At 40.6% G+C, this 26,970-nt stretch overlaps 1 protein-coding gene across 1 annotated transcript in view; it reads left to right on the top strand.

The window, feature by feature from the left end:
* clptm1l (CLPTM1 like) overlaps positions 1 to 26,096 on the top strand; it is a 38,460-nt gene extending 12,364 nt beyond the window's left edge. Inside the window, exons 4-17 of the mRNA XM_070880409.1 lie at positions 79 to 221; positions 6,301 to 6,379; positions 7,129 to 7,246; positions 8,449 to 8,543; positions 9,593 to 9,677; positions 11,329 to 11,432; positions 11,611 to 11,676; positions 16,839 to 16,889; positions 17,217 to 17,299; positions 17,402 to 17,436; positions 17,566 to 17,621; positions 20,009 to 20,053; positions 23,087 to 23,202; positions 24,549 to 26,096. Of these exons, the coding sequence (XP_070736510.1) occupies positions 79 to 221; positions 6,301 to 6,379; positions 7,129 to 7,246; positions 8,449 to 8,543; positions 9,593 to 9,677; positions 11,329 to 11,432; positions 11,611 to 11,676; positions 16,839 to 16,889; positions 17,217 to 17,299; positions 17,402 to 17,436; positions 17,566 to 17,621; positions 20,009 to 20,053; positions 23,087 to 23,202; positions 24,549 to 24,636 (1,164 nt within the window). The 3' untranslated portion in view covers positions 24,637 to 26,096. The remainder of the gene's footprint in view (positions 1 to 78; positions 222 to 6,300; positions 6,380 to 7,128; positions 7,247 to 8,448; positions 8,544 to 9,592; positions 9,678 to 11,328; positions 11,433 to 11,610; positions 11,677 to 16,838; positions 16,890 to 17,216; positions 17,300 to 17,401; positions 17,437 to 17,565; positions 17,622 to 20,008; positions 20,054 to 23,086; positions 23,203 to 24,548) is intronic.
* Positions 26,097 to 26,970: the final 874 nt, after the last annotated feature.

Raw genomic sequence — 26,970 nt, 5'->3', positions numbered from 1 at the left:
GAGATTATCATTGAGCAAGATTAACTACTGTTTTCCTTTGCAGAATCAATGTTGACTTTCTTTTCCCCACAAAACCAGGAAACAGCAGCTAATGCTGAAACTAAAGTTCCAGACCAGCCTGTCGCGCACTGGCGGTCAAAGCTCACCATCAATATCATGGCTGACAACTTCACTTTTGATGGAGCTGCACTTCCTGCTGATGTACACCGATATTTGAAGTTGTAAGTTTATTACTAATTGTACAGATTGCAAACAGCTTCATATTGTTAAGTACATTTATATTTATCTAGCTGATGAGCTATGTAAAATTTAACAGAAACTTTGAATTACTGCACGTTGTAACACATTGATTTTTTTTTAAAGCTAAGGGCACATATGAGGAAAATCTGTTTTATGCAACGAGTGGTTAGGAATTGGAATGCACTGCCTGATAGAGTGGTGGATACAGACTCAACAGTAGCCTTCAAAAGGGAATTGGATAAATACTTGGAGAAAAAATTGCAGGGATATGGGGAACGAGTGGGATTAACTGGATGGCTCTTCGAATGAGCCAGCGCAGAATTGATGAACCTAATGGCCTCCTGTGCTGTACTATTCTGATTCTATGCTCTGTAGAATCACATTTACATGTGGGAGTACCATGTGCACAATTTTACGCATGAAATGCCTTTCCAGATCTTTGAGGAATCTCTGAGGGAGACGAAGTCTGAGGGGCTTGCTGACACAGCCATTATTCCCAAATCCCCACTCGACTCCCACTAACTATTGCTTGGAGCAATATGAAATAGATGTACTTCATGAGAAGACTCTTTTCTGTTCTTTTAATATTTCATGTAAAATAAACCCATTTGATGATTTGTAATTTGCCTTGTCTTAGCAGTATTCTTTTCAGTCTGTTTTCTGAAAGATAGGGGAACCCCTATTGGTGGCACGTGTGAAATCACAGTAGGCAACACAGAGAGCTAGGGGTCTTTGCGTGGCATGGGGACCGTAACGATATCACCGAACTACATATTTGGCAGTAAAACTACTCTGCAGATCACAGGTCAGCTTACAGGGCTAGGGGCATGATACTGAACCCAAGAGAATATTTAGTACAGACCTGAATTTGATGATAAACTAGGTCGGCTATGCGGCCTCCCATAGGGAAATAGCTTGCGAACACTCACTGCCTAGGCTAAGACTAAGACATGACCACTTGGTACGAGTGGCATCCATGGGATAGTACCTCAGCAGGATCCAAAAGCTTCAGGAAATGAGAGAGAAAATTGGCAGAATAAACCATTTTTAAAAAAAGTGTTCTACACAGAGGACTCCTACAAGGTAGAAACAGATTGCATGCTATTAATCTATTAAGATGTTTTGATCCATTTGGTATGTTTATAGAAAAATAACATTTATGCAATTTGTATGCAATAAGTATTATTTTGATCTCTTTCTGTATTTTCTTTCTATCTCAAAATGTGAGTACCAAGACGGACTCTTTAGTCTCTTACTGGCCAAAAGCCTCTTCTCTTATTTAAGCTGCGGTTTAAAATCCTATGCACGTAGCTTAACTGCTCCCCTATTAATTCCTACTGCTAGTGGTTTGACGTGAGGGATGTGTAAGAAATTTGATCTGTTGAATTTGGGATTGTGTCCAGAGCTCTGATTTTCTTCCCCAAATACAGACCTGTTAATTTTGAGAGTTAATTACAAACTAAAATGCAGTCTCATTCAGAACACAGATTTCTGTTAAAACATCTAAAACCTTTTTTCCCCACGTTCATATGTTTTTGTAGCCAAATTAAGCAACTAGCTGGCTGCTGAGTCTGAAGTACTTCAGCACACAAAGGTATCATTCTGTGCTTTTAAAAAGGTTTATGTGACCAAGTTCCTACTCCTTTTTACACTTCAATTCTGATGTTTGGAAGGTGAGAGACTGAGAAATGTTTGCATTTAGAGGGACCTGGATGTCCTTGGACATGAATCACAGAAAGTTTAACATGCAGATACAGCAAGCAATTAGGAAAGCAAATAGTGTTTGTTACAAAGGGATTAGAGTATAAGAGTAAAGAAGTCTTATTGCAATTATATAGGGCATTGATGAGGCCACACCTGGAGTACTGTGCACAGTTCTGGTCTCCTTGCCTAAGGAAAGACATACTTGCCTTAGTGGGAGTACATTCCTGTCTGGCGTAAAAATAAAAAAGGGAAGGTGGCTCAACCGTGGCTATCTAGGGAAATCAGGGATAGTATTAAAGCCAAGGAAGTGGCATACAAATTGGCCAGAAATAGCAGCGAACCTGGGGACTGGGAGAAATTTAGAACTCAGCAGAGGAGGACAAAGGGTTTGATTAGGGTAGGGAAAATGGAGTACGAGAAGAAGCTTGCAGGGAACATTAAGGCGGATTGCAAAAGTTTCTATAGGTATGTAAAGAGAAAGAGGTTAGTAAAGACAAACGTAGGTCCCCTGCAGTCAGAATCAGGGGAAGTCATAACGGGGAACAAAGAAATGGCAGACCAATTGAACAAGTACTTTGGTTCAGTATTCACTAAGGAGGACACAAACAACCTTCCGGATATAAAAGTGGTCAGAGGGTCTATTAAGGAGGAGGAACTGAGGGAAATCTTTATTAGTCGGGAAATTGTGTTGGGGAAATTGATGGGATTGAAGGCCGATAAATCCCCAGGGCCTGATGGACTGCATCCCAGAGTACTTAAGGAGGTGGCCTTGGAAATAGCGGATGCATTGACAGTCATTTTCCAACATTCCATTGACTCTGGATCAGTTCCTATCGAGTGGAGGGTAGCCAATGTAACCCCACTTTTTAAAAAAGGAGGGAGAGAGAAAGCAGGGAATTATAGACCGGTCAGCCTGACCTCAGTAGTGGGTAAAATGATGGAATCAATTATTAAGGATGTCATAGCAGCGCATTTGGAAAATGGTGACATGATAGGTCCAAGTCAGCATGGATTTGTAAAAGGGAGATCATGCTTGACAAATCTTCTGGAATTTTTTGAGGATGTTTCCAATAAAGTGGACAAAGGAGTACCAGTTGATGTGGTATATTTGGACTTTCAGAAGGCTTTCAACAAGGTCCCACACAGGAGATTAATGTGCAAAGTTAAAGCACATGGGATTGGGGGTAGTGTGCTGACGTGGATTGAGAACTGGTTGTCAGACAGGAAGCAAAGAGTAGGAGTAAATGGGTACTTTTCGGAATGGCAGGCAGTGACTAGTGGGGTACCGCAGGGTTCTGTGCTGGGGCCCCAGCTGTTTACATTATACATTAATGATTTAGACGAAGGGATTAAATGTAGTATCTCCAAATTTGCGGATGACACTAAGTTGGGTGGCAGTGTGAGCTGCGAGGAGGATGCTATGAGGCTACAGAGTGACTTGGATAGGTTAGGTGAGTGGGCAAATGCGTGGCAGATGAAGTATAATGTGGATAAATGTGAGGTTATCCACTTTGGTGGTAAAAACAGAGAGACAGACTATTATCTGAATGGTGACAGATTAGGAAAAGGGAAGGTGCAACGAGACCTGGGTGTCATGGTACATCAGTCATTGAAGGTTGGCATGCAGGTACAGCAGGCGGTTAAGAAAGCAAATGGCATGTTGGCCTTCATAGCGAGGGGATTTGAGTACAGGGGCAGGGAGGTGTTGCTACAGTTGTACAGGGCCTTGGTGAGGCCACACCTGGAGTATTGTGTACAGTTTTGGTCTCCTAACTTGAGGAAGGACATACTTGCTGTTGAGGGAGTGCAGCGAAGATTCACCAGACTGATTCCCGGGATGGTGGGACTGACCTATCAAGAAAGACTGAATCAACTGGGCTTGTATTCACTGGAGTTCAGAAGAGTGAGAGGGGACCTCATAGAAACGTTTAAAATTCTGACGGGTTTGGACAGGTTGGATGCAGGAAGAATGTTCCCAATGTTGGGGAAGTCCAGAACCAGGGGTCACAGTCTAAGGATAAGGAATAAGCCATTTAGGACCGAGATAAGGAGAAACTTCTTCACCCAGAGAGTGGTGAACCTGTGGAATTCTCTACCACAGGGAGTAGTTGAGGCCAATTCACTAAATATATTCAAAAGGGAGTTAGATGAAGTCCTTACTACTCGGGGGATCAAGGGGTATGGCGTGAAAGCAGGAAGTGGGTACTGAAGTTTCATGTTCAGCCATGAACTCGTTGAATGGCGGTGCAGGCTAGAAGGGCTGAATGGCCTGCTCCTGCACCTATTTTCTATGTTTCTATGAGGGGATTGCCCTAGGAAGAGAGATTGAGTAGACTAAGCCTGTATTCCTTAGAGTTTAGAAGAATGAGAGGTGACCTAATTGAAACATATAAAATTATTAGTTAGGAAATTGTGTTGGGGAAATTGAAGGAACTGAAGGCTGCTAAATCCCCAGCGCCTGATAGTCTGCAACCCAGAGTACTTGAGGAAGTGGCCCTAGAAATAGTGGATGCATTGGTAGTCATTTTCCAACATTCTATAGACTTTGGTTCAGTTCCTATGGATTGGAGGGTAGCTAATGTAACCCCACTTTTTAAAAAAAGAGGGAGAGCAAACAGGGAATTATAGACTGATTAGCCTGACATCGGTAGTGGGGAAAATGTTGGAATCAATTATTAAAGCTGTAATAGCAGCGCATTTGGAAAGCAGTGACAGGATCGGTCCAAGTCAGCATGGATTTATGAAAGGGAAATCATGCTTGACAAGTCGAGTTTTTTGAGCATGTAACTAGTAGAGTGGATAAGGGAGAACCAGTGAATGTGGTGTATTTGGACTTTCAAAAGGCTTTTGACAAGGTCCCACACAAGCGATTAGTGTCCAAAATTAAAGCACATGGTATTGGGGGTAATGTATTGACGAGGATAGAGAACTGGTTGGCAGACAGGAAGCAAAGAGTGGGAATAAATGGGTCCTTTTCAGAATGGCAGGCAGTGACTAGTGGGGTGTCGCAGGGTTCAGTGCTGGGACCCCAGCTATTTACAATAGACATTAATGATTTAGACAAAGGAATTGAATTTAATATCTCCAAGTTTGCAGATGACACTAAGCTGGGTGGCAGGGCGAGCTACGAGGAGGATACTAGGAGGCTGCAGGGGGACTTGGACTGGTTAGGTGAATGGGCAGATGCAGTATAATGTGGATAAGTGAGAGATTATCCATTTTGGTTGCAAAAACATGAAGGCAGATTATTATCTGAATGGTGATAGATTAGTAAAAGGGGAGGTGCAATGAGACCTGGGTGTCATGGTACATTAGTCATTGAAAGTTGGCATGCAGGTACAGAAGGCAGTAAAGAAGGCAAATGGCATGCTGGCCTTCATAGCGAGGGGATTTGAGTATATGGGCAGGGAGGTCTTACTGCAGTTGTACAGGGCCTTGGTGAGACCACACCTTGAGTATTGTGTGCAGTTTTGGTCTCCTAATCTGAGGAAGGACATTTTTGCTATTGAGGGAGTACAACGAAGGTTCACCAGACTGATTCACAGGATGGCAGGACTGACATATGAAGAAAGACTGAATCGACTGAGCTTATATTCACTGGAATTTAGAAGAATGAGAGGGGATCTCATAGAAACTTATAAAATTCTGACGGGATTGGACAGGTTAGATGCATGAAGAATGTTCCCAATGTTGGGGAAGTCCAGAACCAGGGGTCACAGACTTAAGGATAAGGGGTAAGCCATTTAGGACTGAGATGAGGAGAAACTTCTTCACTCAGAGAACCTGTGGAATTCTCTACCACAGAAAGTTGTTGAGGCCAGTTCGTTAGATATATTCAAAAGGGAGTTAGATGTGGCCCTTATGGCTAAAGGGATCAAGTGGTATGGAGAGAAAGCAGGAATGGGGTACTGAAGTTGCATGATCAGCCATGATCATATTGAATGGTGGTGCAGGTTCGAAGGGCCGAATGGCCGCCTACTGCACCTGCACCTAGTTTCTATTTCTATGCCAGGAAAATGTTTACCCTGGCTGGGGAATCTAGAACACAAGGTCACAGAATAAGGGGTAGGCCATTTAGGACTGAGATGAGGAGAAATTTCTTCACTCAAAGGGTGTGAATCTTCAGAATTCTCTACACCAGAGAGCTGTGTATGCTCAGTCGTTGAGTATATTCAAGGCAGAGATCGATAAGCTGTTGGTAACAAAGGGAATTAAGGGATATGGGGATAGTGCAGGAAGATGGAGTTGAGGTAGAAGATTAGCCATGATCTTGATGAATGGCGGAGAAGACTCGAAGGGCCAAATGGCCTACTCCGATTCCTATTTCTTATGTTCTTCGTTTCTTTGGTATCTTAGGATGCAGCATGGAAAAAGTGTGCAGTATCTTCCTATATTGTTTGTTGATGAGCTAAGCAATCGAGTAAGAGATTTGCGGGTGAGTTCCTTTTTCTTGTAACTGGAAAAACCCTTGTCACAACACATGACTGTATGGCTATGCTTCGTTCCATGTTCAGTCACTGCCAAATTTAGTCTTGCGGCAATATTTTTAAAACTCTTTTTTTCAACTATTCTTCCCTGATCCTCACCATGCCTGCTCTACTGGTCTACTGCTCTCTAACTACCCACAGGGAAGTGCCAAAGAGTTCCTCAAGTTCTCTCAGCTAGTGTAGGAGCATCTGGCGTCCCCATAATATGTTGTTTGAAATCTGTAACTCATCTTGTGGGAAATCATAGAGGCAAATTCCCAGTTTACCAATCTGTGATACAAAGCATTGGTGCTCCAGTTTGCTGGCTATGATATTTCCAAGAACTGATGCATTTTGATTTGCAGAGTAGTGTCTGGTCCACTCACTATGTGGGTGAATGGCAAACCTCAAAATGAAGCAATATTAGCCGCCAATATAGCATGGCAACTCGGAGGCCTAGTAAATTACACCCAGTACTACTAATCGACAGAGGGAAGTAATGATTGGGTTAGACTGGCTGTTTGAGATTTTTATGTATGAGCGTGTTTTGTGAAATTCTGCTGGATTTCAATCAGAAAATGGCTGTAAATTTGACATTTTCGTGCAAAATTGCATTCATGCTTCCCTTGAACTGAACTCTTTCAATACTTCAATGCATTTGCATTTTTCAGAACAATTTGCTCTCTGTTGTCTAATATTTCCAAACTTTCTATTGCAGATTATAAATGCTACATCGATTACATTACCTCTTACGATCTGTTATGATGCTATATCACTTGGGAAACTACGGTTTTGGACCCACATGCAAGAGGCTGTCTTTTCCTTACAACGGTTTGGTATGCTCTGTGTCCGTGAAAATGATCAGTTAATCTCTCCTTTTTAAAAAAAAAAAAATGTCCCTTTTGTCCTCAAATTGAGGAATGTCCGTATTGGGGAATGGAATTCCTCTTCCATTTTGGGTAGCCATGTAAATATTCAATCGCACGGAGAAAAACTTCTTCAACTCTGGTGTTGAGGCATATTGTTGTTGCAGTCTCCGAGGAGCACCATTTTTCTGTACTGTACTAGTTTTGCATTTTCATTTCCCACTTCAATTATCCTGTGCCGCATCGTTTATGTTAGCTGATTTTAGGAGCTGTATTTTGGGAATCTTTGTGCTGTAGGCCATACCACTGGGACCTGGTTTGGAGCTAGCCGATATTTCAGAGTTGGAGAATTTTATTACTGAACTGTACAGTAGGGACAGATGAACACATCAGTAATTTTGGCAGTATTTCTAAGGATGTTATTGTAGTCAGTGAAATCCAATGAACTGTTTCAGTTATGCTTTTAATTAAAATCTTATTGTCTTGCAAGCCCTGCAAACACTAGAATACTGTTGTAACCTTCCATTTGATTGCTACATTTATCACATCCCTTGTACCTCAATTCACCGTGGGTTAAGAAAATAGGTTGAGTTTGGAATAAGAAAGGGCCATTTAGTCGTGGAAGCTCATCCTTTATGTGCATCAACTCTCGACATTCCATCCAATCATATTTTAAATAATCGCAATACTCACTTTGCTTCTGTGATCCTGTTGAACACTTGGCATTCTGAGTAAATAAGTTTTTCTGAGATGTTCTAAATTTACTTTTCACTAAAAGAAACTTGACTTAATGCCGTTCGTAATTGTTTTGTGAATGACATCGAAGTGTACACGTGAAATGTCAAAAATTACACCGATCACTTCTGATTTTGTTGCTTTGGATGTAGTGATATAATTGTCTGCAATTATTTCTTGCTGGAGGCACTTCCTCCTTCAGTACAGGAAATCTGTTCACACCTACGCCAGCTCATCGAAAGAAGACCCAGCTGTTGAATTATTTTACACGAGTTATAATGGTGCTCATTATTTTGAATTCTGAATTAGTTGCCGGTATTATTTCTGCACTTTACCCCCAGAAGTAGCATTATAGGAAGGAATATTGTTTATCCAAAAATTCAGTTTGTTAATCTGATTTTATTTTTTAATTGCTCTTTCCACGGTGTGCATTTTAGGTTTCACTGAAAAAGATGTTGATGAAGTAAAGGGGATCTTTGTGGACACCAACCTCTACTTCTTAGCTTTAACCTTCTTTGTTGCAGCATTCCATGTAAGTTCTAGCTAAAACAGGAGCTTTATTCTCTTGGGTGTCATTCTGTCTATTGTTTAATATGCTTGGACTAGGGGAGACTTCCTAGTGACTGTGAGCCAAATCCATCGCTAAGAGTTGTTTCATTGGGGTGTTTTGTGGAACGTAGTGTCTTTTGTCCAATTCAAGAAGCCAATGTGCATAAAATAAGTGTTTTATGGGGGAGTGAGGGAGACAATTTTTTTTAATGCTGGTCTTCGATAATTCTGCAGGCTAGATTTTAAAATTAGGACCAACAGCAGCTGACTCTCTCAATTTTTTTTTATTTACTGGTTTTGCCTTTAAGATCTATAAAATGTTCCTGGGCCGTATTCAAAACTATACAAACTATAAAAGTAGTTCATTTAATGTTGTTTTCAAAGCAAAATATGTTTATATAAGCATTAATTCATGTGTACTTATTGGTTGATGAGTGCCTGTATGATTATGAACAAACGAGCTTATAAACTTTTGAAAGCATTCTCCATGCCACAGGTGCTATGGTTGGTTGAGATTGGGATTTCTAGGCATGGCAAATCACGGGCATAATCCTGTATGGGGTGCTCATGCCTCCCACGTTCAACATTTTCGTAAAATTAAATTTGAAGCAGTGCAGTAACATGGAATTGAACCACCCGCCATCTAACTTGAGAGAAAAAAACGCAGGATTCACAAGCATGGATTATGTTTTGAGATAGTCCTTCAACTGTGCCTTCAGTTACCCACCCTAGATTGCCTCTTGAGCTTCTGCAGTGTCCAGTCCCTCTTGTGAAACACTTTTGAGATATTTTCCGACATTAAAGTTGCTGAGACGCTTCTTAAAACCTACCTCTTTGACCAAGCTTTTAGTCACCTGCCCTAATTTCTCCTTATGTGGTTTGGTGTCAAATTTTTTGTTTCATAATACTCCTTGAAGCGCCTTGGGACCTTTTAACACATTAAAGGTGCTATATAAATACAAGTTGTTGTTGCATAAATGCAAGTTACTGTTGCAGTCTTACATTAAATATCTATTTGCTTTTTCTGTGCAGCTCCTGTTTGATTTCTTAGCTTTTAAAAATGACATTACCTTTTGGAGGCGAAAGAAAAACATGGTTGGCATGTCCACTAAAGCGGGTAAGTGATAAATGCAGTTTAATGAACAGTGTATAGACCGGCAACAACTGCTGTACTGACATCACAAAAACAATGTTACGGCAGCAATGACCACCGGCTTGCTTTGTATAGTGCCCACTTGTTTCGCTTTATTGCCCCTAGACATCCCATTTTAGCTTGCGCTGTTGATTGAATGCTTTGTTTCCAGGACAGACTGGTTGTGATAATCTTGGAGCTCCTGAAATCCATCTTAACAACAAGCTGCAAAACTAACACAGGCTCCTTTTTAATAAGCAAACTGTTAAAAAAATGTGTTTATATTTTTAAAACAAAATTATCCCACTTTTTTTCTGTGCATTCGTTTTAACAAGTTTATAAATGTGCTGTTTGCATAGCCAATACTGGGATTGTGTAGCCATTTCCACTTGATCAGCAAAATGTGATAGAAATGCACTTTAATAGGTGTACAGATTATTTTTACATAACCTATGTTGTAGTATGGTCCCTGCCATTTAAAACATTCATGTTTAAAACAGGCAGTCTAGTTTATCGACCAAAAAACGGTAACCATTTAATTTTGCATTAATGTCAATTTCAAAGTTGCTGGTTATAGCGTCTTAAGTGCTCCGCTTATTTTGGGCAGAAACAGCTGTGTTTACCCACTAGTTCGCAGATTTCACTTCCCTTGGGCTTCCATTTCTTCTACAATTTAAAATGCAGATTTAGTATCACAGAGAATTGTTCCATTGCTGCAATCCACAGCACAGGAGATAGTAGGTCAGAGGTAGTGAATGACAAGACTGCAAGAGTTGGTGATACTGTAAACAGTGGTAGTGGAACCTCAGCAGTTTGTTAGTACCGTAACTGTCAGATTAGATCACTGCTGCTCAACCAGTACTGTGTGTTACTAGATATGAAATTTGTTCTGAATCTCTCCTGGTGTTTTTTTTCACCGACTAAGCAACGATGCAAACTGGCTCAGGATTTGACAAATTTGCTTAGTGAGGTAAAATACTGCCAGACTTGGTGGAATATATATTTTTTCGTATGTGAATTAAAACGCATCTCCTTTTCGCATATTAAAATTCAGCTCATCCGTCACTCAAGGGCAACTAACTATATATATCAGTGGTAGTGTTAATAACATTTAAAATCACATGAAAAAATATATATTCCACCAAATCTGGCGGTATTTTACTTCACTAACCAAATTTGTCAAATCCTGAGCCAGTTTGCATCGTTGCTTAGTCACGAACGGCCCGCTGTAAGCAGCGGGGACTGTAACGCTATCTGATAGAATAGTTGCCTTGCATACAGAATAGGAAAGATCCAGATTCAATTTCTGATCTGTATCGAGTTCGCGAATCTGAGAGGGAACAGCAGCATCAGTTGGTTTTTATGATCTCTAGACTGCTGGCTGCTTAAGCTCAGAACTGTAAGACTACTGCCTTCAGAAAACAAGAATTAAGGAGAGAAAATTGGACATTAAAAAAAATTAAAACCTTATTATAGTCCTTGTCTTAGCATGCTCTTTTATAGCTTGAACATAACCACGCAGCTATTTAAATATTTGACCGTTTGATGCTAGCCTGTAATTTAACTTGAGGGAAAATCAATAAGGAAATGATTAGTAGAATGTAACTTTTTCTTCCTCTGGTTCTCTTTCCTGCAGTGCTTTGGCGATGCTTTAGTACTATTGTGGTATTTCTTTTCCTTTTGGATGAGCAAACCAGCTTACTAGTCCTTATTCCAGCTGGCATTGGTGCAATCATAGAGGTAAAGTAAAAATCTTAAATTACACACAATTTCTGCATCTACTCTTGGGTATTGGATCAACTTTTAAAGAGCTTAAAATATTTGAATACCTTTTTTATTCTGAGACTTTCTTCAGTGTTTGATTTTAGTTTGCATGTAAATATAAAGTAATTTAGTTGTCTGCTCATTTATACTGCAGGTCTGGAAAGTTAAGAAAGCCTTTAAGATGACCGTGAAATGGCATGGCTTAAGACCAATATTTCAGGTGAAGTATGAAAAGAAAATTGGAATGTATATTTACCTATGCAGTGGGCATGACTTTAATTTATGTTCACTGCGTACTGATTTTAGTTTGATTTTAGTTCGCATGGGCTAGCTTTTAAGTTGTGAGGTATGCCAAGTTCTTCAAATGTTAGAGAGTTAAGCGTTTAACCTACAGTGTTGTTCCAGACATGTTTGCCATTCCATGTGTTTTTTGTTATTTTAAAGCCATCACTAAAACTTGCTGGTCTAGTATCTTAACTACTAAGATATGGTAGTCTAATGGTTATGGAACTGGGTTAGAAACACAACAGAGCGGACTTGCATTTATATAGCGCCTTTCACGACCACCGGACGTCCCAAAGCACTTTACAGCCAATGAAGTGTGTTTTTTGAAGTGTAGTCACTGTTTTAATGTAGGAATGGCAGCAGCCAATTTGTGCACAGCAAGCTCCCGCAAGCAGCAATGTGATAATGACTGGACAATCTGTGATGTTGCTTGAGGGATAAATATTGGCTAGGACACAAGGGATTAACACGCTTGCTCCTCTTCGCAATAGATCTTTTACATCCACCTGAGAGAACAGACGGGGTTTAACTTCTCATCCGAAAGACTGCACATCTGACAGTGCAGCACTCCCTCAGCACTGCACTGAAGTGTCAACCTAGATTTTTGTGCTCAAATCCCTGGAGTGGGACTTGAACCCACAACCTTCTGACTCAGAAGGGTGCTACCAACTGAGCCATGGCTGACACCTTTTAATGAGTTTCATGCCCACCTGTCCCCTGGCAAGTTGAGAAATAAGCATTAAAGTTTGCAAATTATCGTCCTTGCCAACCTACGAGTCCATGATAGCATTAGTAGAAGCAGCCACTGCACAGTCCTTGTATAAAAAAAAATAATAAATAAATAAAGCCATGTCCCCACCTCGGTCATCCTCCATAGCTAATTTGGACAGACGAAGCAAAGCTCGGCATTCATGCGGCACTGAGGGTTATCGACAGCAGAAACCACCACAGTTTGTAGCCTGGCACGTCCCTCACCCCTTGATCACCATTAAGCTAGGATGGCTGTAATATGTACATTCCACAGGATGTACTCGCATGTTACTTAGTGCCTCCCTCCCCTGTGACCACCAAACTGCTCAGCAAATCACACACCATCCTGACGTGGACATATAATCACCGGGTCAGTTTATGGAATTCCCTGTCCAGCACTATTGTGGGAGCAGCATGAGGGCTGCAGCAGTTGAATAATGTCCTCCACCACCTCAAACCAGCTAGGGATGGGCAATAAATGCATCCTTACCAGCGTCGCCTGTGTTCGAAGAACAAATAATTTAAAAATCACTTGCAAGTACATAATTTTCTGCTGCATGCTTGTGCCATCTACCAGTACTGTACGAAGTAAAATACTGCATACCTAATGTTCTTTCGTTCCTCAGACAAAAACACATAGGACTTTTCATATGAAAGAGCTGTCGATTTTATAAGCAAAAGGTGCATTGGAATGTAAACCGTTCACTAGCTGCAAACATCAGCTTAAAATGTATCTGGGTATTACATAAGAAATAGGAACAGGAGTAGGCTATATGGGCCCTCGAGCCTGCTCTGCCATTCAATAAGATCATGGCCGATCCGATCATGGATTCAACTCCACTTCCCCGCCCACTCCCCGTAACCCCTTATCGTTCAAGAAACTGTCTATTTCTGTCTTAAATTTATTCAATGTCCCAACTTCCACAGCTCTCTGAGGCAGCGAATTCCACAGATTTACAACCCTCAGAAGAAATTTCTCCTCATCTCAGTTCTAAATGGGCGGCCCCTTATTCTAAGATCATGTCCTCTAGTTCTAGTCTCCCACATCAGTGGAAACATCCTCACTGCATCCACCCTGTCAAGCCCCCTCAAAATTTTATATGTTTCGATAAGATCACCTCTCATTCTTCTGAATTCCAATGAGTAGATACCCAACCTACTCCACTTTTCCTCATAAGTCAACCCCCTCATCCCCGGAATCAACCTAATGAACCTTCTCTGCCTTCAAAGCAAGTATATCCTTTCGTAAATATGGAAACCAAAACTGCACGCAGTATTCCAGGTGTGGCCTCACTAATACCTTTATATAGCTGTAGCAAGACTTTTCTGCTTTTGCACTTCATCCCCTTTGCAATAAAGGCCAAGATTCCATTGGCCTTCCTGATCACCTGCTGTACCTGCATACTATCCTTTTGTGTTTCATGCGCAAGTACTCCCAGGTCCCACTGTACTACAGCACTTTGCAATCTTTCTCCATTTAAATAATAACTTGCACTTTGGCAGAAAAAAAATCAAAGAGCATGACCTCACACTTTCCAACATTATACTCCATCTGCCAAATTTTTGCCCACTCACAGCCTGTCTATGTCCTTTTGCAGATTTTTTGTGTCCTCCTCACACATTGCTTTTCCTCCCACTTTGTATCATCAGCAAACTTGGCTACGTTACACTCAGACCCTTCTTCCAAGTCGTTACTATAGATTGTAAATAGTTGGGGTCTCAGCACTGATCCTTGCGGCACCCCACTAGTTACTGGTTGCCAACCAGAGAATGAACCATTTATACCAACTCTCTGTTCTCTGTTAGTTAGCCAATCCTCTATCCATGCTAATATATTACCCCCAACCCCGTGAACTTTTATCTTGTGCAGTAACCTTTTATGTGGCACCTTGTCAAATGCATTCTGGAAGTCCAAATACACCACATCCACTGGATCCCCTTTATCCACACTGTTTGTTACATCCTTTCGTGCAGGTTTCTGGGTGCAATCACATTGGGGGAGGGGGGTGAATATTGAGTCCAGTTGCTCAGTGCTTCCAATCTTGACTCTGAATCAGAGGCCATGAGTTCAACCCCACTCCAGACACTTGAGCACATTATCTAGGCTGACACTTCACTGTAGGAATGAAGGAATGCTACAGTGTCAGAGGTGCCGTCTTTTGGATGAGCCGTTAAACCAAACCCTGTCTGCAGTCTGGTCCCATGGCACTGCACACAGGAGAGCAGGGGAGTTCTCCAGTCCTGGCTAAAATTTAGCCCCCAAATATAATCTCTAGTCATTAGTGTTTGTGGGACTTTGTTATGTGGAAATTGGCTGCTGCTTTCCCTAAATTACAATAGTGACTGCTCTTCAAAAGTACTTCATTAGCTGTGAAGCACTTCGGGACATCTTGACATGAATCAAGCACTATGTAAACAGTTTTAATTTATGCAGCACCACCTTAATATGGAAAAGGTGTCCAATGGCACTTCATGGAGATGGGATCAGACACAAATGGACGCCGAGCCAACGAAGGAGATATTATGGTGACAAAATTCTTGGCCAGAGAGGAAGGTTTTAAGGGGAGTCTTACAGGAGAAAATGTAGGTGGAGAGGCAGAGGTGTTTGTGTGGGGAAGTAGTTCCAGAGCAGGGGGCCTTGGTGGCTGAAGGCATGGCCGTCAATGGTGGGGCAAAAGAAGGGGGGAGTGAAAGAGATGCCAGAGGAGTGGAGAGTTTGGGGGCAAGTTATAGGGTTGGAAGTGGTTCTAGAGATGTGGAAGGGCAATATCATGAGTGCATTTCAACACTGGTGAGAATTTTAAATTGGAAGTGTTGAGGGACTGGCAGCAAATCTAGATGAGTGAGGACATAGGTGAGGGGTCTGGGATATGGGCAGCAGCGTTTTGAATGAGCTGAAGTTTGTGGAGGATGGCACGCCAGCCAAGGGAGCATTGGAATAGTCTGGAAGTGACAAAGGCCTAAATGGGTGTTTTGGACGATAGGCTGATGCAGGATTGGAGGTGGCCAATGTTCGAGAAGGCAGTCTTTGTGATGGAGCAGATATGGGTTCTGAAACTCATCTCCGTGTCTAATCAAGGTTTTGATCAGTTTGGTTTAGCTTGAGACAATGGCCAGGGAGGGGCTACATCTGATGGTAGGGGTATGGAGTTTGTGACGGGGCCCAAAGACAATGGCTTCAGTCTTCCCAATACCCATCAGAAATTGTGGTTCATCCAAGACAGGATTTCAGACAAACAGTCAAACAATTCACAGGCAGGGCCCGAGCAAGTTGGTGGAGATGTAGATCTAGGCGTTGTCAGCATACATGTGGAACCTGACCCTGTGTCTGGATGATTTTACTAAGAGGTGACATGTAAATGAGATGGGGCGAGCTATGGATAGATCCTTACAGCACTCCAGAGGTAACAGTGCAGAGATGAGAAGAGAAGCCATTGCTGAAGATGCTCTAGCTATGATTAAATAGGTAAAAGTGGAATCATAGAAGGGCATCGCTACTGAGCTGGATAATGAAGGAGAGGAGTTGGGAGAGTAATGGTGTGGCTGACCATGGCAGAGACAAGAGAAGTCGAGAAGGATGAAGAGAACAAGGAGGGATAAATGCTCCATGGCCACAATTGTGGAGGATGTCATTTGTGACTTTGGTTAGGGTTGTTTTAGTGTTGTAGCTGGAGTGGAAACCTGATTGGAAAGCTTCATATTGGGAGTTGCAGGAAAGTTGGACACAGATTTGGGAAGTGACCACACGTCAAGGACGTTGAAGAAAGTTAGATTAGAGATGGGGTGGTAGTTTCCAAAGACACAGGAGTCCAGGGTGGGTTTATTTGGCGTGGGGTAATGATGACGGTTTGAAATGGGCAGGGGCAATACTCGAGAAGAGTGAACTATTTACAATGTCAGCTTGCATGGACCCCAGGATAAGAAGTTGGGTGCTCAACAGTTTAGTGGAATGTGGTCAAGGAAGCAGCAGGTGAACCTCATGGAGAGATGAGCAAGTGGAGATCGGGGAGAAACTAGACCGATTGCGAGATCAGAGCTAGGGCAGAGAGGAGCCAAGGGAGTGGGGGGTTTGGCTAGAAGAATTTGGCTGAACCCAGTCTTTTCCTCACCAATTCTCCAAGCGGACATTTGGGCAAGGCCTATTGGATAGCAGGAATTTATGTTGACTCTTCTCCTCTCAAGCCTCAGGAAGCTGTGGCCATATTTTGTCATGCACTGCCCAAATTGAAATAAGATAACTCTGCCTATACCAGGGCATTCCTCTTTATGTACGCTTACACGTTGCCTGTGACGAATATAAATTTAGCTGAACAGTAAAATAGATTACTTTGTATCTCCTATTTGCAGTTTGGAACATTTGATGAATCTGAAAAAAAGACTGAAGAATATGATACTCAGGTATTTGGCTCGTTGCATGTGCTTGGCATGGTTGTTTAAGAAAATAAATATAATATAATCCATTGAAATTATATGGGTAATTGACCTTGGGCCTCACCAGCTATACTTTGGAATAATGCATATTGTATATACCCATGTAAGCTCAAGTTGACTAGTGTAAGGAAGACTGCTAACCGAATCTAAATAAAACAAAAAGTGAAATATTTAAGAATTTCATGCAGTTTTTAAGAAATGAATGTTCGTTTTCATAATTTGTAGTGGATGTGATTATCTCTGTCTGTCCTAAACCTGTTCTGATGATGTGGATTTTGCTCCCTCTCTATTTAGGCAATGAAATACTTGTCCTATGTACTTTATCCACTTTGTTTTGGTGGAGCTGTATACTCCTTATTAAATATGAAGTACAAAAGGTAATTATTAATGGCCCTCGAGTCGAGCTTAATTTATTTTTCAATCTTCAAGAATAAGTTATCTGTAATGCATTGCATTTACAATATTTCATATCTTTTCAGTTGGTACTCCTGGTTAATAAACAGTTTAGTAAATGGTAAGTGCCTCTCATAGATTGTTTTCTAACTTTTTTTAAAGTTTTTTTTTAAAGATCCAGTCATTTATATATTTGCTACATGCTTGTTTTTAATGCATGCCCATTAAAATGACCTTGTGGTTGTTGCAGGTGTCTATGCTTTTGGATTCCTCTTTATGTTGCCTCAACTGTTCGTTAATTATAAGGTTAGTGATGAGACAATTAATCCTGCCTGTGTTGTAGCTATAATTAGGAGAAATCAACTGGTCTTAATTGGAAGTGGAATGATCCAGATGCCATTTTGTAGTATTTGCATCTTTTGTTCCTCCCCTTCCCGTATTAATTGTGGATTATATTCTCCCCGTCTCTTTTGGTGGTCACAAATGCATGCTGTTTCTTTGAGTGGGCAGGCTGGTTTTTAGAAGTGTGAGACTGTGGTTTTGGGTGCCTTGCCCACCCGCACTCCTTTTGTCTTTTTTTTTTAATCCTGTGGGAAAGCCAGAACTCCGATCAAGGAACCATAGGTATGAACCAGCACCTGGCATCACATATCGGATCATCTATTAGATTTATCAATTGAGTCTTCAGGGAAACTTTACCATGTTGGGAGAGTGGTGTCATAAAAAAAACAAGTGGCCACCCTGGCTCTGTACCATTAGCTTATTTCAGCTGTAGCAGCAGTGGGGGGGGGGGGGGGTGCAAACATTGTGGGTACCCATTCAAGATCAATATGTAGTGAACTGTGGTGGAAACTGCATGTGTTAGCAAACGAGCCAAAGATTGGCAGCAGAAACATTACAAGGACACCCTCAAAGCCTCCCTGATAAAGTGCGACATCCCCACTGACCTCTGTAGTCCCTGGCCAAAGACCGCCCTAAGTGGAGGAAGTGCATCCGGGAGGATACTGAGCACCTCCAGTCTCCTCAGCGAAAGCATGCAGAAATCAAGCGCAGGCAGCAGAAAGAGCGTGCGGCAAACCTGTTCCACCCACCCCTTCCCTCAACGACTATCTGTCCCACTTGTGGCAGAGACTGTGGTTCTCGTAATGGATTCTTCAGCCACCTAAGGACTAATTTTAAGAGTGGAAGCAAGTCTTCCTCGATTCCAAGGGACTGCCTATGATGATGATAACATTGATGTGGAAAGGATCAGGCTTGACTGTGATTCTCAGTCACAATAGCCTGTCAGGACTCTCAGCATAAGTTACACATGAAGAATGATCCAGACAAAGTACCAGAGGGCCGCTGGCACTATTGGAGCTCAATCCCAACAAGAGGCAGGAAGCAATTTTTTTGAAACTTTTAGTACACCAAATATATATATTTTTTAAAAGTGTCCTTGTACATCCACACTTGAAATTTGTATTGATTTAGAAATTATGATGCTGGGAAACTGCAACACTAGTCCTCCAATCCCTTTAGTGAATCCATGTCAGTGAAATGTGTAAATATTGAGCATGTTCTAAGATACAAATATTGGGGTAATTTTAGTAATATAATAAAAGTAAGTGGTTTTGTGTTGGACTTGAAAACCACAAAACAGTTTGTGTGGCATTACAGTTGCATGTAGTACACATGTTTATCAAATTAGAGACACTGGAAGATTCAAATTCAGAATACTGATGGGCAGTATTTATTTTGTTTTGGCATGGTGTTTACTATCTCCACACATTTGACCCTTAAAGAGAAGCAATACTATTTGGTGGAAGAAAGTACTTTAAAGTACTGCCTGGAAATAATTTTTTAAAAACTCCATTCTTGCTCAGAGGCACTGTTATTTTTTTTTAATACAGCTTTGTGAAGGCATGCTACATTGACTGATCCAGATGAAGATGCTTGAATTTGAATGACTTATTTGGCAGGTTCATCTATCATCTGCCGTTGTGGTGACTGGGGTTGGTTGTTTTTCCAATCCCAATAAGTATTGTATCCCCTATAAAGTAATTTGACATTTAGTAAACAAATTTTAATCAGTCTTGGACTTTCACAGCATTTGCCGTTGAATCTAGTCTGCAGTTTAAGCTCTTGCAATGTCATGTTTCTAAAACACTGGATTGTGTAATAAGGCAAGGTTGGTAAAGTACTCATTTGATGTTTTCAATTAAGTTCAACTTGTACTTGAAGGTACCCATCAACAAGGCAAGTTACAGATATTCAGAATTTTGCTGTACTGGGTTATAGTTCTGCAATCGCTGGTAGCCTTCTGGTATCTCACTCAAGCGGCCATTCTTCATGTGTAAACTTGGACAATGCGTGTCAGCGTGGGAATTTAATTATGGTGGGAATCAGTCCAGTCCTGTTCCCAACTGAAGTCCACACATCTGCACTCGAGCATGGGATCCTGGCTGATTTTTTAAATGTTTTCTCCCTGACCTCTTCTTGGGAGGTGTATCTGACAGCAGCATTCTACTGAGATACTGGGGCTTCCTTGTCTATGTAGCTTAGTACTATACCAGTTAACATCTTTAACCTCTAACCTATCAGGGAAGCTAATTACCGTTGTCTCTAATGGGAATGAAACTTGCTTGCTGCAAAATAATGTTTTTTTTAAAAACTTGGGCATATGCAAATTAATGTTTTTCATCTACTTGCAGCTGAAATCTGTGGCACATTTACCATGGAAGGCTTTTATGTACAAAGTAAGCTATTTTAAATTTTATTTATATAATCTAAACTGATTCAAGTGTTACACGTACAAATGAATTGGAACGAACAATTCCCTGTATACTGTACCTGTGATCTACCACCTATTGGTGAATTTTTGGCAGTGCCTGTTTGCTAGCTACCATCTTGTAAAGATCACGGAGACATCTCTTTGTACATGAGCACAATAGAATGCCTGTTAGTGCTAATACCGGTGTCACACTGATAGCTGTATAGCTGGTCATGCAATTCTGCATACAGCCTCAAATTGCATCAATGTGACTAAAAGTCGCAATTCTCTCAAAGATTACTGTTTTGTTTTGAGAGTTCAGAGATCTCTCTGACTCGTACATACAGGCAACTCTCGATTATCCGCACACGGATGAAACGGGAAACCATTGTAACGGCATTTAAAATTCCGTGTGTATGCACGCTGTTGCAGCTGCTGTCTCGCGGCCGCCACTGACGTCGGAGTCCTTTTGGCCCAGGAAGGCATCGGGCCGGTGCGTTCGGAGTTCTTTCGGCCAGGGAAGGCAGCGCGCTCCGGAACCCCGGAGCTAGACAATCTCCTCCTCGAGGCCACCTGCATGCATGCTGGCAATGTCCATACTTAACTGCCTTGTTACTGTTTGTAGCTGATTGCACAGTATTTATTCATTGAAGTTTTAACTTTATAATGTCAACTCGCTTTAACGGAGAAATCGCTTACCCGGCATAGCCCAATCCCCGAGGGACCCGGATAATCGAGAGTTGCCTGTATTTAATTATAAAGATTTTGCAGCATTAACTTGGCTAATTTAATTTATAAACATCATTTTTTTTTTTAAACTAGAAATAATTGTGCACCATTCTCTGATTGAGAAGTTGGCTAGCTGACCTCCTTTCAGACCTTTGCCAGTGTCCACCCTGTTAGCTTTGTATGCTAGGGTGATCTATCTCAGTCCGACGGCATTCATCATCTTCAACTCTTCCCTCTGAAAGTGCAGCCAAGGTGGGGAACTGGAGCTTGCTGGCGGGGTAATCATTGGTATGGATTCCACATCCATCACTTTCTAACAAGAAGGCTTATATTAACCCCAGCAGTTGTGATTGGATGTTGATTTTTATCCATTTACAAATCCAAAAAAAATAAATTTTGGAGATTAAAATAGGGGTTGAAAAGATGCATACTGTTATAAAATATTTCAGTAGATTTACTAAAACAAATGTGTATTGGGTTGTTCAGCGACAATAATATATTTTCAGCTGAACATTTTCATAAGTACTGTAAAACACTTGATCAAGTTTTAGGTCTTGCCTGAGAGATTCTCTCAGGTACAGCAGTGCTATTTTACGCAGCGAGTTATAATTTTGTATGCATTTCCTGAAAGGGTGGTGAAAATAGATTCAGTAGTAATGTTCAAAAGGGAATTGTAGGAGTGAAAATGTAAGGGCTATGGGGAGAAGAGCTGGAGAGTGGGACTAATTGGACAGCTCTTTCAAAGGGCCAGCAAAGGCATGATGGGGCGAATAGCCTGCTTCTATGCTGTATGATTCTGTAAGCAGTCTGTGAGTATCTTGCCTTTGGGTTGTGCCCGTATGACCCAATATCTAACCATATGATAGCGTAATCCAGGGGTGTAACAATAGTGCCCTCTTGTGATCTGAAACGGATATTAATGTCTATCACATGTGCGCCTCTAATCTTTTCGATGGTGGACCAAGATGAGGTCATATACAAATTGGTAAGCAATTTTATTTCACAGCAAGTGAAAAAAGAGAGACCATTATGATCAGAGTTAAATCAGTACAACTTATCTTCCAGTATTAATACAAAATAATGGACAAGCTATTAGTGAGTTCCATCAATGGTTTATCTTTTACATCACTTAAACAAAATAACGAACAATCCTTCTGCATTCTTTCTCTGAGCCTAGCCAAAGATTGCCGTCACAGCTATTTGTTTGAAAACCTGATTGGCTGTCTGCTGGTTTTTCTATCTCTGGTTTTATCGTTCTTTGCTCACCGGCAGAGGGAAAAATCTGCCAGGTCCCCCGACTTCTCTCTTTCTCCTCCCCGCCCCCCTACATCCCCACCAGCTAAGTGGCCAGGGTCAATGGCTTCTCAACATAATTGGTGTGAGATGTTTACTAATTACAGAGAAGGGCTAATGAATTCCTTGTCATTTATAGTCTTTGGGAAGGCAACATCAAAGCTTTGCTCGTTAGCCACCTTTCGTCTCCGTGCATATTAAAAAAAATGGGTATGAATACACTTGGCATGAAAAACACGACTTTTTAAAAATCCAACATCTAAATACAGCTCTTTTTTTCTCCCCAAAAATGTTTCTATTGAAAAATGGTCAAAAAGCCCTCACCGAGTGGCACTGGCAAAAACATCTCCAGTGCTGGTATTACGTCTGTTTTCATTTTTATTTTCTCAACCCAGTGGTTGGCTCAATTCTATTCATTTATATTAATGTTTACTCATGAGTCGCCAAAAACATATTTCTATTCTGGAATGGCTGTTATATAGTTTATATTTCCATTGAATACGGTGGCACTTCCGAGACTTGGATTATCAACAGAACAAGTCAACCAGTTGCCTAGACGCACAGTGGATTGAGAGGCTATTACTGGATAAATGGAAAAGAGAAAACGACATCAATATATTAATGAATATATTTTAATCATAACATCTTTCGACAAACAGGAAAGCAAGCAGTTATCTTGTTTTGTAACCAAATGTGTGTATAAAGCACAGGATGAGTCCCTTTCTTTTCAACCACCCTTCTCCCCAATGTAAACACGAACACAAAACTGATCTCTATATTCACCTCCTTGATATAGCCTAGCAGGGATCATTAATTAGCTTTGGAAAATTGAAAGCATAGACTTGTAATTTATCATTATGTTCATCATGTTGGTTCAACAACTTGTTTTGTCATCAGATAGCCTCAACAATTTAATGTGCATTGTGTAATATTTTCCCACTATTCTGACTTGAAATAATGTTACTCTTGTATTGCCACAACCTATCTTCTGTTGCAGGCATTCAATACCTTTATTGATGATGTATTTGCTTTCATCATCACCATGCCAACGTCACACAGACTAGCTTGCTTCAGAGATGATGTAGTGTTTCTTGTTTACCTGTACCAGAGATGGTAAGACTTTCTAATCTACATTATTGCAATGTAATAATTTGAGAAAATAAAACTTTTAAACTGTGCTATATTTTATATTAGCAGAAATGTAATTAGAAAGCTAAGGGAATATATAAAGTTGCACCCCCATTCTTTCTTTTGCTGAATTTAAAATCAGCCCAAAGTAACTGTTTTCTTTCCACTGGCTGGAAGAATCTCGACTAAAAGATTTGAGCATTCGCAATTATTTTCCTGAAAAGCATATTTTGGCAGTAAATTGGCCATTTCCCTCGAGCCACAAAAGCAGCTGATACAAGCGATGAAAATGTCGCCCTGCCCTGCAGGTTTTTTGAGGCATGTTATTGAAGAATCAGCCAGGCAGTACGTGGCTTGGGAATGCTGACACTACAAACAAAAAGTGGAAGAATGGCCCAGAAATCCCGGCTTCCCCAGGTCCGTACGGAATTTCTACGGACCCAGGAAGGCATTGGAAAAGCCGGTTTTCAGCGCACAACGAGCATGCGCTGGAAACCGGCTTTTGCGATCTGTCAAGTTTCTGGCTTGACAGATCTATCGCGCATATCGGGAGCGAGGACATTTGCAAGGGCAAGATTGCGGGATTTACGCATATCTTGCCCAGCAACTGTCATGGTCTGCTTTTACAGGCACAAGAGTTTTAAAACACACAAAAACATTGTAAAATAAAATTTTAAAAATGCATGTTATTGTCAAAAACCCTCCCAACTACGGTAAGTTTATTTTAAACCATAATAAAAAAACTTTTTAAAAATTGGGAAAATATATTTTTTTATATACATAAACAATTTAAATTAATAAAAATATGTTGTGCATTTTTTCTATCTTTTATTATTGCATATTAGTGTTTTGGGGGCTGTTTCTCATTCATAATAATGGGAACTCCAATTTACGGAGTTCCCATTATTATGAATGAGAATATACTATACCTGATTGGCTGCCCAGAACCATGTGACTCCAGCTCCAGGCCTGCGCACGTCCCAACCCCTAGCTCCATTGCGCAAGAAGAGGAGGCCTTGACTCCGGGATCTCTGGCTAGCATTCGACCAAAAGGTTGGTGCGAATCTGCTGTCATTTTTAGTCAAACGCCCGCGGGAAGAAGAAACCGGGATTTCTGGGCCAATATTTCATTCCTTCGTACCAGTGATGAGCACAAAACTTCTCCAATCACATTTTTTAAATGGAGTAAGAAAGGGATTAAGTTGTCTCAAGGACTTTCTTTTGTGAATACATTACTGCCTTTTAAATGGTATACAAGAATAACCAGATACATTTACCTCTTTTTTTTTTTCCCTTCTTAATTCTGAAATTCAATGTTTTTTTCATTGCAGGCTTTACCCAGTGGACAAAACCAGAATAAATGAGTTTGGTGAATCATATGATGAAAAGGAGACTGCGGGAAAACTGCATAAGGAGTGATTTCAGACTGGACTTTTTCTGCAACCGACCACTGGTCAGCTGCTAGCCACCTTTGTAGAGCTCTGCTGCCTTCAGCACAGCCACTTCGTTACTGATCCTTTCCTGATTGTGACTGCAGTATGAATATATTTGCAGCAGTGCCAACCTTTTTGGATTTCGAATTCTGGGTCATAGCTCATGAGGGTTAAACAGTATTACTCTTATAAAGAAGATAGAGATTGTAAACTTATAATGTTGCTGTTTGACAGCACGGTTCAAATTTGTAACCGCGTCATTTGTTTCAAGGGTCCATTTAACTAGAAGAAAGCCTTTGGGGTGTTAACTAACCAGTACGGTAGATACAGTTGGTCACGGTCAAATGCTACAACTTCATTTAGGCATCCTCGCACAGTACTCTTCCTGGCTTGCTTTTTAGTTTACTGATCTGCAAACATTTTTTTTGAATGGGCATTCCAACATTTACAATATGAATGGCTTATAGCGACTTTAATAAGCATCATCGTTTTTGTGTGACTGGTTATTACAGGAGCTGTAGTTCTGCATTCCATTTATTATATTCGTAAACTGATTTGGCATAATGAATGATTACTCACTCAGATTAGTTTCAATTGTTTCACAGAGTAATCTCTTTTATAAAAAAAAAAAATATCAAATCTATTGTTAAACTTTACCACATTATTGATTTTATAGAGGGTATAATAAATATTTTAAGTTACATCCACAAAAGGTAAAGGGACAATTTGTTTGAATTTGTTGGTCTGGAAATCAAACCTATACAACACTTCCTTTTACTTTATTTTCAGCAGTATCACTTTAATTTGATGGGGTTTAAAAAAAGCCATTCTAGCCAAATAAGATAAAATGGATATAACAGGTAAAAAATGGTGTTTCCTGCCAAAATGTAATATTTTACATAAGATTTTAAATTGGCTCTTTAGAACTTCTGATTTCATTTTGACTGAGGAGTGGTCATTTTAGGCTGATGAAAGTAAACGTTGTTTCCAAGTTCAAAATGGCTTTATATGTCTCTGTTGATTTAATACTTGACTTTGCTGGATAATCTGCTCGGCTCAAGGTAGTGCTTTATCTAGGTTTTTCTGACTATTGGCAAAATTTGTTTTGATTTGCTGAACAGATGCAATGATCTCTCAATTGAATATGCATTCCTTTTTTGTGATTGGTTATAAAGTTATTTTTTAATAATACTCATCAAAGGTGTGTTCTGCAGTTTTTATGTAGCTGTGGTGAAGTTGGTGCATCGTTTTCCAAATTTAAAGCTTATATTGGTGCTAAATGTTAAAATCTTTGCAATGATAGCCAACCTTTTGTAAGGAGCAAGTCCAAGAGATTAAGTACTGAATACTGCTAGGTAACTTTTCTTTTTAGTGAGAGTGCATACGCTCTCATGCTCTGGATGATATTTTTTTATTAATTAAAATTGCACCATTACAACCTCTCAACTAAGCTGGTCACTTCTTCCAGATCAGCTGGAGTGATATCAACTGCTCACTTTCATGGCTGTTGCTGTGCTGTGAAATTGGGCTTTTTAGGTAGGTGTTTTTCTAATTTAGTTGAGAGTAGAATTAAAATAAGGTGATTGTAGTGCAGTACTAGCTAAAATATCACTCCTTTTAATAGAGGTTGGTTTCAAATGGGTAATGGCAATGCTACATGGTGTACAACGCCTTTACATAGAAAGAGGTGAATCCAGGTTGTGGTATGCAAGTGAGTCTTCTGAATCAGGCCAATGCCAGCAATGTTGAGTGCACTGATCTGATACAGTTTCGTAATGCCAGCAGTTTTGTAAGAGGTGAAAATGGAAATTGCACTCGAGGTCTCTGATAAATAAGTTGCTGTTTTTTACCTGACCTTTAATTAAAAGTACATGCATTTGCACACATACCGTAAACCACACAGCTATTTAAAGCGACGATGTTTTTCTTTACCATCTACAAAATTGTTAGGTAGCAGTCTTGAGCTTCAACTGCGACAGTACAGTTGTGAACAAATCTAGTCTGGGACTGGATCTATCAAGAGCATAGCCCAATTGTGAGCTCTCTCTGTTTTTCCCCAGACACCATTTCTGATTCGGGTCTGTGTATTAAAATATGGAAAAGTGCTTGAAGCCTCCTGATACCAAGCTGAGATTTTCAACTTGTTTGCGGAATCACAGCTGTGATCTTGTGTTACCATTTTGTACCAATCATATGTGGGCAGGTAAATGGAATGTGCAGATAGGTGACTGATGCAATTTAACATGGTGGAGTGTGATGCATTTTTGGAGGAAAAGCAGGCAATGGGAGTATAAACTCAATGGAAAGATGCTGAAGGTTG

The sequence above is a fragment of the Pristiophorus japonicus genome, chromosome 5 (genome assembly GCF_044704955.1).
Source record: "Pristiophorus japonicus isolate sPriJap1 chromosome 5, sPriJap1.hap1, whole genome shotgun sequence".
In the NCBI taxonomy this organism is placed as follows: Eukaryota; Metazoa; Chordata; class Chondrichthyes; family Pristiophoridae; genus Pristiophorus; species Pristiophorus japonicus.
The sequence above is the reverse complement of the archived record's forward strand: the minus strand, read 5'-3'. Positions and strand labels throughout refer to the sequence as shown.